This window comes from Ostrinia nubilalis, chromosome 23, assembly GCF_963855985.1.
Source record: "Ostrinia nubilalis chromosome 23, ilOstNubi1.1, whole genome shotgun sequence".
NCBI lineage: Eukaryota > Metazoa > Arthropoda > Insecta > Lepidoptera > Crambidae > Ostrinia > Ostrinia nubilalis.
In genome coordinates, this window is record NC_087110.1 from 9,451,735 (window position 1) to 9,470,072 (window position 18,338).

Genomic DNA, 18,338 nt, shown 5'->3' on the forward strand with positions numbered 1-18,338 from the left:
AGTTAACTTGCCGGCCGGCACGTCAAGCCGGTTCGGTGGCTGATAGGCGAGACAGGGATACAGTGAATGGAAGAGTGAACGCGCGCGCGGACCGAATGAGATTGAACGATAGTGATGTGAAGCTGTCTGTCATAGACATGAGTAAATTTGCCTAAACCTCAGAGTACAGGCTAAACCACGTAAGGTTAACATTAGCATTAGTCTCCACTGCAGGAGCACGACCCTCTAATTTACCAGATGCAAATGGAGGATTTGGCCTACACTCTCCACGCTGGCCAGACGGGTTTGGGAGGCCTAATGTTGGCTTATTCCACTATTCCCCGTTGACAATAATGAACTAAAAAGTTCATTAATCCCCGTTATATTAGCATTTTATTTTATTTAAGTTATAAGCTCAATGAGGGTTTTCGCGATTGAAAAATCCGTCAGATGGCAATACGTAGACGAAGGTCCAAATGCTGCATGATTGGTGGATTTTGACATATCTGTCAATGTCATGTCAAAATCCACCAGTTAATATAGTGGAATAAGCCCTGATGTTCTAAAATTCTTTAGAGATCACCAAAAATGTAAACAAATATGGCCAACTGACATTGACGTATTTTTAGTCTATGCAGTAGTGATGCGACAAAACCTCTCGTTAATCGCAAAGTGAAATTATCGAAATCGAATCGAATATCGCATATCGAAATTCCAAAACTGATTTTTTGAGACCTACATAGTATGTAGGTCTCAAAAAATCAGTTTTGGAATTTCGATCGCAATTTATTTTCGCAGTGGAATCCGAGGTACGTAAGAATAAGGCCCTTATTTTTTGTTGGAATACCTGAAGGGCATTTGGGAGGGCGAAAAGGGATAGGGGAAAACTTTAGGTAATCGCCCTTTGGGAACGTGGAGCTTGAATGAGGTATTTTGAGTTTTTTTATTGTATTAACATTAATTACATAGCTATTTATCTATAGGCACTGATATGAATAGCTCAATGTCTGTAGGTAAATACTACAATAAAAAAAATGTTGAAAAAAGAGAAAGAACAGTTAAAATACAGTCAGCGTCAATTAGTTCGTGACACCCAAAGTGGCCAGAAAGTTGACAACACAACCTTATTCCAATGAGGGTGTTCGCGATTGAAAAATCCGCCAGATGGCAATACGTAGACGCGAAAGGTCCAAACGCTGCATGATTGGTGGATTTTGACATATCTGTCAATGTCATGACAAAAATAACCAATCATGCAGCATTAGGACCTCGCGTCTACGTATTGCCATCTGGCGGATTTTTCAATCGCGAAAACCCTCATTGTAACAAAGACGTATTGCGAACTTTCTGGCTACTTTAGGCGTCACTAACTATTTGACTCTGACTGTACCAGAAAGTATACATGATCAGGGCCGTCTTTAACCCACTAGGGGCCCTGGGCATTTAAGGATTAAGGGGGGCCCTTATCATCTGGAAAAAGGGCCCTGGGCACGTGCCCAAAGTGCCCAGTGGGAAAGAGGGGCCTGTACATGATCATTTTAATGTTTTCTGTATCTGTGCGCGCAACACGCAAAATCTGCTGAACAGATTTTGATTCGGTTTTCACAGTTTAATAATTGGGATCTAACTTAAATTTTAGTCAGGTTTCATGACATTTCAAAGGCAAGAATATAGAGGTATTGCTTGACCTATATTTAGTAATTACATGCATAAAATAAGGTAATTTGCAGGCTGTGAGATATCCTGTGGACGGGATAAACTCAAATAATACAAAAAGATAAAGATAAAAGTTTATTAAACGATTTTCAATAAATACTTATCTAATATCACAAGTATTGTGAGCAGTTTCGTGCAAAATCAAATTCATTGCACTATTTACACTAAATAAGATCTTTTATTAAGTACTAAACAAAACAAGATTATCAATCGATTTTGAATCTTATGTTATAGATCTAAAGTTCCAAAACTTTTGTAGAAATAAATCGCTTCAAGTTAGGTAAGACGGACGGACAAAAATATAGACCAGTTTCATAAACTTGATAATGTTTCAGATCATTAACTGACAAATAACGTTACGTTAACCAATAAAGGTATTTATCTTCCAGATATCTCTGTGTCTTGGACACATGAGATCAAACGTAAAACTTCATCTGATAGATAAGTTCCAGTTAAGCTATAAAGGACTTTATCATCAAATGAAACAGGCCTTACCTTACTTATTTTAACAAAAGAAATTGTTTCTGAAAACAGAATTTGATTAATTTGACTATTTTTATAAATAATACTCAGTTAAAAAAATCTTACAGTGGGAAAAATGTGTACATAATAACATCTGAAACAAAAAATATCTTACATCAGAAATTTTATAGTCAAAAGTCATAAATATTATGTAAAAATAACATTCTGTGACCTATTTTAAAGAAAAAAGTCTTACCATCAGGTGGCACTGTGACTTCAATTGGCTCGTGAAACGTTACGTTCTTTATGAAATCCCTTGAAAATACATCCTGGAACAAACATAATTTTCATTTTGAAGATTTCGTTTAAGAACTTATTTCAAACTAAGAGAAAATGGCTTAAATGGGAATAGAATCAAAGACCATTCGCTTGCTGGGCTTTTTTTATACAGGGTGTTTGGCGGAAGGTTAGACAAACTTCGTGGGTGTATAAGTAAGGTCATTTTAAGAATACAAGTTCGTCCATTCGACCCTAAGTGAGCTACTTTTTTTTAAATTGATATTTTGATTTTGTTTAATTTTTTCCAAAAGGAGTTGTCCCAATTTCGGCCCAGAGGTTGTACGCCATATCAAAAATCAAGAAAAATCTACTGATTAAGGGAAAAATATAAATAACTATATCTAGCATATAATTTAGCCGCTCAAAATCAAAAACTATTCATGAATTATCATTCTTAAATGCATACACAAGCTGGCGTATGGCGTCAGATAAAAAAAAAAAGATGAACCATAGACTAACTAAACGTCAGTCGCTGTCAGATTTCATCTGTCACTCTCCACCAAGATACGACATAATGTCAAAAGTGACAGATGTCATCAAAATGACATTCGTCCACCATGATGGTTTTTGTGGTTGAGTATTGCTATTTTCTTAACAATATTTTGTTTTAAGCGAATAAACTAAGCCATTTAAAAGAAATTGAATAATAAGAAACTGTTGTACATTTAAAAGCCCTTCTTTTTGGTAGGTGTACAGGTTGTGGGCCTAGGCTCCATACATTTTGGGACAACTCCTTTGACCTAAAAACTGCTTAATTTTTTTTTCTCGCGTGTTTTAAACTGCTTTTATTATTTGATATTAATATCTAATATGTCTGAAGTCAAATAAAATAAAGTTCAGATCCAGATAATGATTGGATAGCTAGTTACGAGCCGCCAAAGTTTAATAAAAATACAAACCACGAAAACAAAATTCAACTTTGAATTCGATAAAAAAAAATAAAGGTGATAGGTGGTTTGCCAATGATTTTAAAAACATCTCTAGCTTCTCTTCTTTCCAATGATATATCACATGTAGTACCTAATTAGATGTTGGAATTCGTCAAAAATTCGAAGTTTATGGAAGAAAATGGGATAATAATACAAAAATTATCCATCCATAGATTATGAATATCAAATCTTTATGGTCACCAGAAGGGCGTAGTGTGAGTTTACGTCAAACGCATTCGATTACGACTGCGTAAAAAAGTGACATTAAATGTATGACGGGTTGTACAGCGCCCCTAGCGGAAACTTTCAAGAACTTCATATATTTTTTACGCGCTCGCTAGTTACGTTAGATGTAAACTCACACTAAGCCCTCAGCTCACAGACTCAAAACGATACGATACGATACGATACGATAGTGCCGACCCAGCCAGGACGAGGCCTGTCCCGGTCAAACCGGTATACCAGGGGGCACAATTTTAAGGAAAGACACGCTCTGGGATGGGAGAGGACGGCCGACTAGCCGCTGCGTCTTTTAAACCGCAACCGGTCGACCACAACCAAGTAGATATGCATCCTGAGCCTGGTCTAGGAAAATAGGTAAAGACGGGTTATCGTTGATAGGACTGAGCGTTGATGCGATGAGATGGGCGGTCTGGCCTTTGATGAGATGGCTTTGGTTGTTCTTGGTTCATATACTGTTGCTAGACTAGCCTCGTTGTTCTCTTGATGTCTGCGGTACTAAGTTTTTGTCGTCTCTGTATCTTCCAGATTAATTATTTCTTCTACTTCTTTTCTTAGTGTCGTTGGAAGGACTAAATGCGTGGTGCGATGAGATGGGCGGTCTAGCCTTTGGTGTGGGAGGTGGCTTGTTTATTCTCTGTTCTCGTACTACTGCTGGACTAGCTTCATTGTTCTCCCAATTGTATCGTCTTATTTTCTGCCTATATATTCCTCCAGGTAAAACATTTCTTGTATTTCTTTTCTTTAGCTTAATCTTGCTTTTAGTGAGACGGCTTGGTTATTCTTAGTTCTTGTACTGCTACAAGACTAGCTTCATTGTTCTTCCGATTGTATGCTTCTTTTCTTGATATTGGTGGTCGGACTGAGCGTTGATGCAATGCGATGGGCGGTCTGGTTTTTGTTGAGGCGGCTTGGTTTTTCTTAGTTCTACTGCTACAAGACTAGCTTCATTGTTTTTCCAAGTTTATGCTACTTTTCTTGATATAGTTGGTAGGACTGAGCGTTTCTGTGATGAGACGGGCGGTCTGGCCTTTGGTGAGATGTCTTGGTTCTTGTATTGCTGCTAGGCTATCTTCATTTTTCTCCTGAGGTCTGTGTTAGGTAGGTACCTACTGAGTTTTTGACGTTTTCGTTGTTTACATGTTCCGGGTCAGATATTTCTTATGCTTCATTTCTTTGTGTCATAATTGAGTTCACTCTTTTCTATTTCTTGGATAGTAAATGTTTAAATTTTAGTTCCATTTATCCACAACCTCTGAAAAACTTGACACTTTTGGTTTTTTTTTTAATAATTACTACGGCGATAACTGTGGTTTTGGGTTTTTGTCGTCTTCTTTGTTGTCTGTTTTCCCTGAGTCGAATATTTCTTATTTTTTTTTGTCTTGGGCTAAATAAATCTTCTCTCTTCGATTATTTGATTTGTTTGCACTTTTGACTATTCAGTCGATATATGCGGTTCTGGGTTTTTGTCGTCTTTTTCGCTGTCTTTTGACATTATTTTTCCATACCTAGTGTTTCTTGTGCTGCTTTTCTTATTTATTTTTATGGTGGGTTAATTTAGTCTTCTCTCTTTCGTTTCTTGGATTGTGCTTGATACGGTAAGCGGACGGCGGGCCACTAAAAACGGCATTTTTAGGAGCGTGTTCATATTTTCCTAACATTAAACGGTTCGCCTTGGTGTAATCTAATATGATTTCTTTTAGTTCAATGATCTTTATGCAGGGTGATTGTTACATTGGGTTTCTTCCATCGTTTCCATTAGGTTTTTATTTCTTCACTGTTTCGTAGATTTTTTTTTGGTGGATACTTTTTATTTCTTTTAGTACTTAAATTATTTTCCGATGTCTTCAAGATATCCATGATATTGTCCTCTCGAGGCAAAAGACATTGCTAACTGCCTCGTTGGATTGGGTTTTTATGCTCTTGGTGTAAGTACGTATTTTCATTGAAAAAAATCTTATTAGATTCAAATTTTCTGGTTGAAATCCGTTTTCCGACAAGGTTTGCTTGCAGCTTGCGACAGCAGAGCTTGTTGGGCTGTATGTGTACACTGTAGGTTATATTGCTTTCGATCTGAAGTTTCTTATTGGAATACGTAGTTTTTGCAATCGATTTGAATATTTTGTGGTTCCTATAGGATTTCGTTATTAAATGGTCAATGTTTTCTTGCTATCAAATGAGTTTTTTTTAGGCGGAGTAGTCTTCTGTCTATGATGAAGACCCTTTGCAAAATTCCTTGACTTCTCAGTGCATTTAAGTCTCTTAAAACTGTAGTATATTCGGTTACTCTTTCAATTTTCCGATTCCGGTAAGCTGATGTTCTATCTGATAGTATTTATCTACACATGTGTAAATATGGCAGTAAATCCTGATTCTTTTAGGCTCAAAATTTCTTAGATGATTTTCCAGGTACCTGGTCTGCTCTTTGATTGGTGATTCACTTTGTTTCAACCACTAGGTATATTTTTCTCGTTAAAATGTACAAGATCTTGTCTGGCCGCTTTTTGATCAAGTCTGGGATACATAGGTTCATTGAATTGGTAAGCTCTTTCTCAAAGTCGATATTTTCCATCGCCAGGTAGTTTTAAAGTGTATGCCTTAATTTTTTAGCTGTAGAAAGGGGCTTATAACTAGAGGGTTAGTGAATTATGACTACGGTGTTAATATAGTATTTTGTATTGTCAAAGCGTCAAGTCTTTTGTTTTTAACCTGCTTTCAACAAAATGTTAGTCGGGCCACCTCTTTTTTTTATGAGTTGTACTTTTGAATGGTTTACGACATGCAGATGTGACTATTAGTTTTTTTTTTTGGAAAGCAAAGGATCTCTGTTGTTTAAAATTTTTTTTTTGTGTGTTTCGTGGCAAATGTGTTTAAAGTGTCCATCTACTAATGGTAGTGCAATAGTGAAGTTAAATTTTATTGCTTTTGGAAACTTTTTATGGCGACCAGATGTTGACCTTTCTTGGTACGCGCTTTGAAATTTTGTGCAATAGATGTCTGTTATAGAATGTGTTTGATGAAAGTTTTGTAGGGATCTTTCTTTGTTATCAATTATTATTTATACCTACTATAATGACATGCAAGAAGTAGAATACACGTAGACATGTAGAGTACATGTGAAATTGTATAGGTGTACCAGAATCTCATGGCAAACAAAAATATTGGAAAAGTGTGTTTTTCATATGGCCATTGTCTATGGCTTTATTGTCACCTGTCAAAGTAAATCAAGAGATCTGTCAGCCGCTGCAGAAATTTTGTAATCTCTTCATGCCTATTTGTTATTTTTGTGAAAAAGACGAAAAAACTCAAGCAAGTCATATTGTTTTCAAAGTGTATTGTAAAATAAGGCATAATTCAAAGTCAATCTTTGATTTTAAAGCGCGTCGTTGAGTTGACAGTAAGTTGGAGTGAAATGTTTTGATACTTACCTACATTTAGTTTATTACCTAACTGCGTCAGACTGAAGGAGGGTTATGTTTATTTTTATATTATTCTTACCTAATAGCTGCTTTATCGGGGTTTTCAGGTGTATTTCATGCATTGGTGCAGAGGAATCGTGAAAATGTTATGACTATGTAAAGAACATTGAAAAAGATTTCATCAAGCAAGTTTGAGAAATTGAAATGCTGAAAAACGATTTATATTATATTAATACCTCTTTAACTTGATCATCTATTTGAAGAACAAGAAATGCAAGTGGAGTTCTTAGAATCGTTTTCTAGTTCTGAATGAAGTGATAAGTTATAAGTATGATACTTAATAAAATTATTTACAGTAATATACGGTTTACTTATTTTTCAAGACATGTTCATAAGTTAAAAACCCGATGTATAACAACTTTCGTCATACACATACCTAAAATGTATAGGTAGGCATTCGTACTTCATGTTCATTAATATTAGTCATAAATAAAAATTAAACAGTATCAAGATCGTTTAATCCAATTTCCCCAGTATTGCACTCAACAAAGTTTATTTTCCCCATTTGCCATGAGATTCTGGTACACCTATATGTATCAAAATTATTAATAAAAAAGTAAAGTTTATGGACCAAAAGTTAGAGCTATTCATTTGACAAACTACGATCTATGTTACATATTTTTAAATGAAAATACTACATCATAATTATGCGTTTGCTTTAGTGCTTTTGGCAAGATATTGACACCAAATATTTACATATAAAGAAAGAAAGATCCACCATCCTAGTGATTACACAGATATTAGGTTTGGTGTGCCCCAGGGAAGTGTGCTGGGTCCATCGTTATTTTTAATATACATAAATGACCTGTGCTCTAGAGGTGGGCGCCACGCCGGCGCGCCGCCGCCGCCGCGAATTTTTTCACGCCGCCGCCGCCGACGACCAGCTGTCGGCGCGCCGATACTGATACTGTACCAACTATTTGCAATTTATTCCTCTTCTATACTGTACTAATTTGTGTTTCGAACGCAGAAGAACTATTTCTTTATTGAGTTGAGCGTCTATTCTAGTTCAATAAAGTCCTAGTATCACTGCGACCGGTACCGATCTATTGTGATCGGCGCTATTTTCCTTACAGTTCGTCTCCGAGTCCTGCATCCATTAGGAATTGCAGTATGTTTTGGGGGGCGATATGTTTTACATCTTGTGGGCTTAGGATGTGTTTGCCCAGGTGTAAGCTCCGCTTGCGCATCAAAGGTCCGCAGTCCGTGAGAAATGTGAGAATGTGTAGTGGCGTTTCATCTGCCTCTTGGCACATCCTGCACGTTCTTGATTCGGACAGTCCCATAATGGACAAGTGCTTGTTTAAGCTGCAGTGTCCAGTGAGGGCTCGAACTAAGATGTGCATTTTGATCCTACTCAGTCCTATGATCTGCTTAGAGCATTTTGGGTCATAGGCTTTTATAAGAGCTTTGGAATGAGTTAATCCTGGCGTGTCTGACCATGCCTTAAAGGATTTGTTTCAATAGATATTCTCCAGGGTCATTCAAGCGAGACTTTTGGGAATGCCACAAAAGGGTTCTGGACCATATTGTGTTCCCTCCGCTCCCGCTCTGGCCAGTTCGTCGGCATTTTCATTGCCCACGATTCCCACGTGACCTGGGCCTGGAACCCATCTCAGCGTTACTCTGTTACGTTCTCCTAGGGTATTCAGTCGGCTCATGCAGTTTTCTACCAACTTTGAGGTGATTAAGTTGGAGTTTAAGGCCATCAGCGCTTCAGCGCGGCCTGACTGTCTTGAGTTAATGTAAATTATGTGGTTGGCATATTTTTTTCGCAGTAGTAACAGTTAATTAAGTACATTATTCCAGTTGCTGCTTGGTCTAGTAAATAATTTGATCGCGAGAGGCGCCGGTCCCTCTTGCTGTCAAGAAAAAAATACCCGCCTTCGTCTGGCAGACAACCCACACTATTGGACTATACTTTAAGCGAATCACTCACACAGAGATTGGCAAATATGTCTCGGAATGCAAATGGGAACCACAACCTCTGGAAGGCAACAAAGTACCTCCCTCAAAGTGTTCTCCGCTTATAAGGTCCGGTAATACATGAGTGCAAACTGACAAGAAAAATCTCAGACCTTTGCTACATGACAAACCGGTTTATTTAAACCCATTGACACGGATAATCCAAAAAATCCATAATTCAATCAAAAAAATAAGATCAAGCATTGGACTTGATCCGAGACTTGCAGCTATGCCTGCCTTTGATTCCTACTGATGACGATGATTCATCCGACCGATTTCGGTCATGGTGACTTGGCTATCTTAGCGGCGCTGGTGCGCCCGAAGATGGCTTACATAGCCCATCTTCGCGGCAAACTCCTCGCACATTGAGAGTACCCGCCGCCAACATAATTATAGTGAATGGCGGCAGATGGACGGGATTTACATCATCGCGTTTTGCGTCGAATTCAGTTATTTGTGCGCTGCTCTTTAAATTCGCGGACTCGCCTCTACACAACACAATCTCCCGCCATTCTAGGTGCTGTGCTGCCAAACCTTCCCATTGTGATTTGAGAGGGCCCATTTTGCATCTTTTCGTATGCTGCTTCTGGTCATTTTTGTACTTTTGTAATCTGAGGAGTTGACCGCCATGTTTCCGCTTACCCTCTTCAAGTTCAAAGTAGAAGATTGATTCCTACTACGCTAATTGAGGGCGAAAGACGCAGGAGGACAAAGTGACTGACATAGCCCACAGAATAGCTAAAATCAAGTGGCAGTGGGCGGGGCACATATCTCGAAGAGCTGATGGCCGCTCGGGCAGTAAAGTTCTTGAGTGGCGACTACGAGCCGGAAGACGTAGCGTGGGCAGGCCTCCACTAGATGGACCGACGATTTGGGAAAGGTCGCAGAAAGTGCCTGGATGCGAGCGGCGCAGGACGTCTTTCGGCTGAAACGAAAGAACTAACGCTAAGAGAGATGGCTTAGCTAAAGAAATAGCCAAAATGGACCCTCGTAAAGCACTTGCATTTGATCTGATCACCATGAAGTCCATGGTCTTGACAATGACCACACTGAGTGAGAACCTCGCAAGTCTCTTAACTTTGGAAATGATCCATAAAGCTGGCAAGTCGCCTAACGAATTCTCTTATCGCTCAATTAATCTGACATTTGTATTGTTAAAATTATGGAAAAGGATCATTCTTGCTCGTTTATTCCCTTGCCTAAGTATGACCCATGTAATATAGTAATCCCGAACATAAACTTTGGCAGAAACCATACCAACCATAATCAGTACAATGTTTGGAAAAGAAAGAATCCTGTACGTCTGCTTTCGCTGCGGCTTCTGCTGGGTTTATCATATAGGACTATTCTATGAAATTAAAAAGTACCTTCTAGCACACTTCTACTACCTCCTGATGGATTCTAATGATGGCTGACCAAGTGGCGCATGTAATCAAGCCCCGAAGTCTCACCATATTATCATTTAAGATGTGAAACTTATCCTCCGGCCAATCTAGACCTCGACACATTGCTGCAGTCAACCTGCATTAAAATCCTGGACCGTAGGATGACATGGAAAGACCATAATTATAAATAAAACAGAACTGAATATAATATTCCACCGACAGTCAGCTAATCCAACATTAACTATGTGCCTCCAAAGAGCTCAAAAATACATGTTAAGGGTACTTTTATCGGCACACTGGTACGCTCGCCTTTAAGAAATACACGAGAACATGATGTCAGCCAAACCCGCTATCCAAATATCAAAGTATCTATGATCAAGAGAGCTAATTTACTAGGGTTTACCACTGCTGTAGTGGCTCAAACCCCAACCAACCGCAAATCACCTGATTAGTCTTAATGACAGATACTAAAAAAGCAGATTTAAAAAAAAACCTAATGAACAAAGGTCAAACAAGGTCACGCCGCCGACGCCGCCGCCGCCGAGGTCAAAAAGTCGGCGCGCCGCCGCCGGCCAATTGTATATCGGCGCCCACCTCTACTGTGCTCTATGAAAATACCGAACGCCAGAATATTTACTTTTGCTGATGACACAGCTATCATCTTCCATGCAAACTCTTGGAGTCAAGTCGGTCATGTGGCTCAAACAGGAATAAACACTGTTAGCTTGTGGCTTAAAAATAATCTACTTACTGCCAATGCTAGTAAGACTAAGTACGTTTCTTTCAGGATAACCAATAAAACTGCACCTATAGAGTCTCTAGCGCTCAAACTCCACTCTTGCCAAAATATAGACCACTCTGGGTGCAACTGTGAAAATCTTGAACAAGTAGAAGCAATAAAATACTTAGGTATATTAATTGACCATAAATTCACCTGGCTAGCACAAGTAGAAGCAGTTTCAAAGAGATTAAAGAAACTTATGCATATTTTTAAAAAACTTAGCTCTGTCGCGGACTTGGACTTGATAAGGATGATTTATCTCAGTTTGTGCCAGTCGACGATAAACTACTGTATAATAGTATGGGGCGTAGCCTGTAAAACACATTTACTCAAACTCGAACGCATTCAACGGTCAATCTTGAAAATAGCCTACCGTCGACCTAGGCGCTACTCAACAATTAATCTCTATGCTGAATGCCAGCTTCTCAGCGTTCGTCAACTGTACATATCTGCTACGATTGTATTCTTTCACAGGCAAGCTGGCAATGCGGCACGCACCTCGTACAGATCACTTAAGTGGGAACTACCCAGTATAAAAACTGCTTTTGCTCGCAGATCTTTAAGCTTTATGGGTCCATATCTTTACACTCAGGTATACAAGATAGATAAAAGTATTATAAATATGACCAGAACAGGTTGCAAAACGATGGTATTTAAATGGCTACAATGCCAAAATTATAATGATACGGAAACCTTACTCCAAACTCTCATCTAAATGCGGTAAATATGTATATATCCTGCCACTAGCGCTCACACACACACACGCACTCACTCACTCACACACACACACACACACACACACACACACACACACACACACACACACACCTCACACATACAAAGTTATTTAATTTCTAACGATAAGAGTCGCATCTCAAACTTATTTGAAAATTATAAATATTCGTGGGTTCAATTCCTGCCTTAGGCAGTTCGATTTTTTTCAAGTTAGTTAAACATTTTCAAAATATATACAAAGTAATGCACGCACTTTATCTCGAAACTTCAATGGGAAGACTGGTCTCCACGACACAGGGAATCCTAGTGTGGAGTCCAGTGATGCTGTTAGTACATACTTACTGTATAAATTGTAATCCGTTTTTATTCTGAATGTAACAGTAACCAGATCATGTACTGTAATATTTTTGGACTAAATAAATTTCATTTTCATTTTCATTTTCATTTTCATAAGGAAAGATCTCACCGGGTTTCGTCGGATTAGTTTTCTAGGCTTTTAGCTTAGGCGCTGTGCTGGTCACTGTGTACCTACTCGAAGCTTTTCTCTCACCTACAGTTTTTCTCACTCAAAAATACCACTAATTTTTACACAGCTGACTATGTTAATAGTTAATCGCGACTATGATTTCGGGTAATTCTCACTGTTAGAACATTTGGGTTTCACCGTCACGTCGGCGTCAAACGCCATAGGGCTTTTTTTTAAGTGCCTTTTAGGGTCGGACCGTCTGGAGCGCACGTGTTGCGCACGTCCACTCCCGAAGGCTGCCCAAAACGAACTCCCCCCTCAGCTCACAGACTCAAAAGCTATTAAAATTGATTCAAGCAGCAAATTAAAAACTACCTAAAGACTTACCATCACTGTATAACCATCTTTAGAATCCGTGCCATATATCTTGGGGAAGAAATAAATCAAATGAGGTTGACTATCCACATTGACTATAGCGAATGAGTAGCTATGGAACTTGTTTCCTTTCATCGGTAGATGGCGCTTTACCCATAAAGTTACGCTTTCTTGCAGCTGAAATTAAAATTGTCATTTATTTATTTTAATTTTGTTACAAAACCCAGAGCTCTTACAATAAATAAGATATAACAAAACAAAAAGTTATAAAGGATTTTTAATTTAAAAACTACACAAATTGTTTTAGGCGACAGCTAAAGGAAGGTTGTTAACATAATTATAAGAATGGCTTTTGCTCGCATCCTTATTAAAACTGATTTAAAAACTACACTATGTTTTTTCCTCGGTCTCAAAAAATAACAATTATTCATTTACGAATAGTATCATTTAAGGTCACAATAATGACGGTTTTTGTAAGAATTCGTAGGCCAATTGTGACTATCTAACACTTTAACAATTTTTTACAAATTAAAAGACATTTTTATTAGATATCAAATTTTCAATTGACTTATATTCATGTTGACGATATTTCACCCTTTCTGTTCACTTATAACAAAAATAACAATAAATAATTTAAAAAGTATCAACTCACCTTATGCGGCCTAGCCATGACGCCCAATGGGTCTTGTCCCACCGCCATAAGGTCGAGATTCTGGAGCAGTTTCTTCTCGTATGCCGTTATTTTGGTCATATCACAGCTGAGCAGTAAGGGAGCGGAGAGCATCACGTATACTGCTATCTGCACCCGGCTTTGACTCTCTGTTAGTGTGTCTGTGCCGAATATTAGCTGAAAAGTATGAGTATGTAACGTTCTTTTACACTGTCATCAACTGTCCATACAAACTTTTTATGGACAGTTGATGACTATTAATTGCAAATTTTAAAGAAATTGACACTGTTTTTCTATTATATTTTTTTTTATCGAAATGTATTTTGTTTATTATTATTGAATGTATAATATCATCATTGTTAATTAATTAATTATTTTAGTTGAATTTTTATAGTCTTAGAGACTTATTTATTTGGACATAATTGTGTGCTTTCTGTTTCACTGTATGTTGCATGCCAATTGTCGTTGGTTAGATGTGTGAAACGAACATTCATTGTTTATCACTACTTTGTACCACATTTACCGCAATAAAGAAATTCTATTCTATTCTATTCTATTCTTAAACACTAGTACAGCGAATGGCCGTGACAGGTCTGTTATGTCATGTCACCCATCCCGCACTCCTATCCTATACCACAGAAACCTAATCGGTTTGTTTAGTAGATTGTTGATTAGGTTTAGCATACTACAGAGTATCGGGATATACATTTTTTTTCTTTATCTTACCGCCTCTGTAGTCTAGTGGTAAGACCACCTGCTTCAGACCCAGAGGTTCTGGGTTCCATTCCCAGTGGGGACAATTTTTTCTGTTCTGTTTGGATAGGACTTGTTCTAAGTCCGCCTGGATAGCTACCACCATCTTACCAAGTCTGTCGCCATAAGCACAATGTCAACAGCATTGTGTTCATTGGCATTGGCAATACAGCCAGTGAAATTGAGTATTCCGGGTGAAAGTGAGATGCACAGTTTCCTCATTGAGGAAAATAAATACCATAACGTAGAATGGGCAGGCCCCCCACTAGGTGTACCGACGATCTGGTGAAGGTCGCGGGAAGTGCCTGGATTCGGGCAGCACAGAACCGGTCATTGTGGAAATCCTTAGGGGAGGCCTTTGTCCAGCAGTGGACATCATTTGGCTGAAATAAACGAACCATTGTGGGAGGCCTATGTTCAGCAGTGGACGTCCTGTGGCTGGAATGATGGTGATAATGAACCTTACCATATCCAGGACCGTTCCATTTCTCAGCACAGCACAGCTCAGCACTTCGAATTTGTCTTCCCAATGGGGGCAGATTTCTGTTCGGTTTGGCTAGTGGTAGGGCTTGTTCTAAGTCCGTTCGGCTAGCTAAAGCCTGGTCTGTGAGCACGTAGAATTTTGTCCAATGACCGCAAGCTACCCATCTTTATCGCTCGCGCGTAATTATATTGCTGTCGCGACTGTGCGACGGGCGCCCGCAGTGAGTGTGCGAGCGCGACAGCAACATAATTACGCGCGAGCGATAAGGATGGGTAGCTTGGGGTCATTGGACAAAATTCTACGTGCTCACGGACCAGGCTTTACCACAATCTTACCATATCCGGGTCGTTCCATCTCCCCGGCCCATGGTGTCGGCTCAGCTCTTCGTATTCGTCCTCGAAGTGCTTGAAGATCATCTTCAGAGCCGGCCAGTACAGCTGCACGTCGTGGTAGTTACGCCACATGTTGCAATGTACCAGGATAGTTTAACCGCCTGTGGTCTAATGGTAAGACCACCTGCTTCAGATTTTAGAGGTCTCGGGTTCGATTCCCAATATGGGTTCTTGTTCTAAGCCTGGATAGCTACCACCATCTTATCAAGTCTGTTGCGATAACCACAATGTTAACAGCATTGTTATGTTCCTGTAAGATAGCCAGTTCCTCCGTGGTTGAGGATTCTGGGTGAAGCTCGCTTCCACCTTCGGCCTTACCATTATCATTGTGGGAGGCCTATGTTCAGCAGTGGACGTCCTGTGACTGAAAAGATGCTGATGAATATTACCATATCAGGATCGTTCCATCTTTCCGGCCCATGATGTTTACTTGCTCAACACTACAAATTCGTCTTCGCATCCCAGTGGTGGCAGATTTCTGTTCGCTTTGGCGTAATAGTAAGGCTTGTTCTAAGTCTTATTGACTATAGTCTGGTCCGTGAGCACGTAGAATTTTGTCCAATGACCGCAAGCTACCCATCCTTATCGCTCGCGCGTAATTATATTGCTGTCGCGACTGTGCGACGGGCGCCCGCAGTGAGTGTGCGAGCGCGACAGCAACATAATTACGCGCGAGCGATAAGGATGGGTAGCTTGGGGTCATTGGACAAAATTCTACGTGCTCACGGACCAGGCTTTACCACAATCTTACCATATCCGGGTCGTTCCATTTCCCTGGCCCGTGGTGTCGGCTCAGCTCTTCGTATTCGTCCTCGAAGTGCTTGAAGATCATCTTCAGAGCCGGCCAGTACAGCTGCACGTCGTGGTAGTTACGCCACATGTTGCAATGCTGGGATATCGCTTCGAAGTCTGGCTGGAAAAGGAATTAATTTTCATTATTTATTTAAAGAAACCAACAGCGATACATTGAAAATGTTAGTCATCATAATTTCAGCTACAGGACGTCCACTGCTGAACATAAACCTCCCCCAATGATTTCCATATAAAAACTCGGTAAAAAACTCAGTAAAAAACTCAGTAAAACTCATTTATTTCTGTAAGTAGGCTTTAAAAAGCACTTTTACACGTCCCAGTATTAACCCTACCACTGCTTCAGGACAATAAATGGGCCAGTGCTGAGAAGAAGCAGCGCAAGAAACTCGGAAACTATTATATCGTCTGGTTATCGGTCCACCTTGTGGGTGGACGTCACACGCTGCGTTTTCCGCCACGTGACCTCCACTCCAGAACCTTGCTGCCCCATCGGCCGTCAGTTCTGCGTACTATGTGCCCTGCCCATTGCCACTTCAGCTTGCTAATCCGTCGGGCTATGTCAGCGACTTTAGTTCGTTTACGGATCTCCTCATTTCTGATTCGATCTCGTAAAGCAACACCGAGCGTAGCCCTCTTCATAGAACGCTGTGCAACTTTGAGCTTATTAGGGCTACCGCTAGCTAGCGAGTGCGTCAAAAAATCTATGAAGAATCTATGAAGTCCTTAAAAGTATCTGGCATTCTATCATGCTATTTTTACGCAGTCTCTACTCTGTGGAGATGACGTTTAATGTAAACTCGCACTAATCACTAAGCACACAGATATTCGTTTCTTCATATCTCGCACTTTAGCCTTGACATTATCAAATTAGCCAGTGCTTTTAATAATATCTCTAAAAATACCCAAGACACAGGTTTTGAAATAGCGTCATATAACATTTATACCTTAGTAGTAATAACAGTGTGCTACATAAATTAGACAAATAAATATTAGACTTAAATATAAATATTTACCACTTTGGAGTGAATGTACTGGATATAGTATGGCCAGCTACAGGAATACACCATCGGTCTGCCCGTGTCGTTCAATTGGCTGCCAAGCTTGATATATGCTGTAAAAACAAATGGAATAAATAAAATGTTGCCAAGCTAAGTCCGTTACAATATTTTTCCTAAAGCTACAAACTTAAATAGGAAAAATAATTAAAAACACACATCTAAATTATATTCATCATCATCATCATCATGTCAGCCATAGGACGTCCACTGCTGAACATAGGCCTCCCCTAATGCTTTCCACGTTGATCGATTGGTAGCGGCCTGCGTCCAGCGCTTCCCTGCTACCTTTACGATGTCGTCGGTCCACCTTGTAGGTGGACGTCCCACGCTGCGCCTTCCGGTACGTGGCCTCCACTCCAGAACCTTGCTGCCCCATCGGCCGTCAGTTCTGCGTACTATGTGCCCTGCCCATTGCCACTTCAGCTTGCTAATCCGTCGCGCTATGTCAGCGACTTTAGTTCGTTTACGGATTTCCTCATTTCTGATTCGATCTCGCAAAGAAACACCAAGCATAGCCCTCTCCAAATTATATTACAGAAAACATAACCCTCTTTCTGGCGAAATCAGGTAAAAACTAAAATAAGAAACAAAATATCATAATAAAAAAAAAATACATGATACATAGACATTATTGTTTACGAGTGACAAACTGAATTTAACATCACTGTTGTTTTTGCATTTCTATATAGGCAAACACCACCATCAAACCAGTCTGCTACCACATACCTTTATTCAGGACATCTTCTCCAACGAAGCATCCGTCCACCTTCAGGTAATCGACTCCCCAGTCCGCAAAGGTCTTGGCATCGGTCCTGAAGTGGCCGAAGGAACCAGGGTATTGCATGCACGTGACAGCAGCCACGTTGGTGTACATGCCGAATTTTAGACCGCGTGCGTGAATCTGAAATATTAAGATTTAATTATGCTAGGTTGTAATTAAATTAAAAGTGTCCGAATTATTATTACTGACGGGATTGCTGCCATGTACCTTATTCACAAGCCATGATAGCCTGGGCGCAGACTATGGATTTTTCGTCGGCCGATAGTTGTAGTCGGGCAGTTGATCAGTATGGGCAATGGGCATGTATGGAAGTGCACACATTACAGCGATTTGATTTGGCCGATTCTTCATACAATTTAAAATCGGGCACAACTATCGGCCAACTAAAAATCGATGGTCTGCGCGTAGTCTAAAACAGTATTATTGAAATTTTGAAGTGTCAAGTCATTTTCTTATTGGACAAATGGCTAATACAGTCGTATTAGGACTAATAACTGCTTATCTTATTTTTGGTATGAAAAAACACAGTGAAATAT

The 18,338-nt window shown here is 39.6% G+C and overlaps 1 protein-coding gene across 1 annotated transcript; it reads right to left on the reverse strand.

The window, feature by feature from the left end:
* Positions 1-1,761: 1,761 nt before the first annotated feature.
* On the reverse strand, positions 1,762-17,916 carry LOC135083450 (alpha-N-acetylgalactosaminidase-like). Its single transcript, XM_063978191.1, has 7 exons — positions 17,748-17,916; positions 16,977-17,074; positions 15,902-16,063; positions 13,504-13,698; positions 12,864-13,028; positions 2,414-2,486; positions 1,762-2,311 (listed from the first exon to the last, which is right to left on the reverse strand). The coding sequence occupies exons 1-7, from the start codon at positions 17,893-17,895 to the stop codon at positions 2,280-2,282; spliced, it is 873 nt and encodes a 290-aa protein (XP_063834261.1). The 5' UTR covers positions 17,896-17,916; the 3' UTR covers positions 1,762-2,279.
* Between the last annotated feature and the right edge of the window lie 422 nt (positions 17,917-18,338).

Coding starts and splice junctions, on each gene's coding strand:
- LOC135083450 (XM_063978191.1), bottom strand. CDS start 17,895: ATGTACACCAACGTGGCTGCTGTCACGTGCATGCAATACCCTGGTTCC. Junction 17,075..17,747: donor AGAAGATGTCCTGAATAAAG/GTATGTGGTAGC, acceptor TTGTTTTTACAG/CATATATCAAGCTTGGCAGC. Junction 2,312..2,413: donor AGTCACAGTGCCACCTGATG/GTAAGACTTTTT, acceptor TTTTTGTTTCAG/ATGTTATTATGTACACATTT.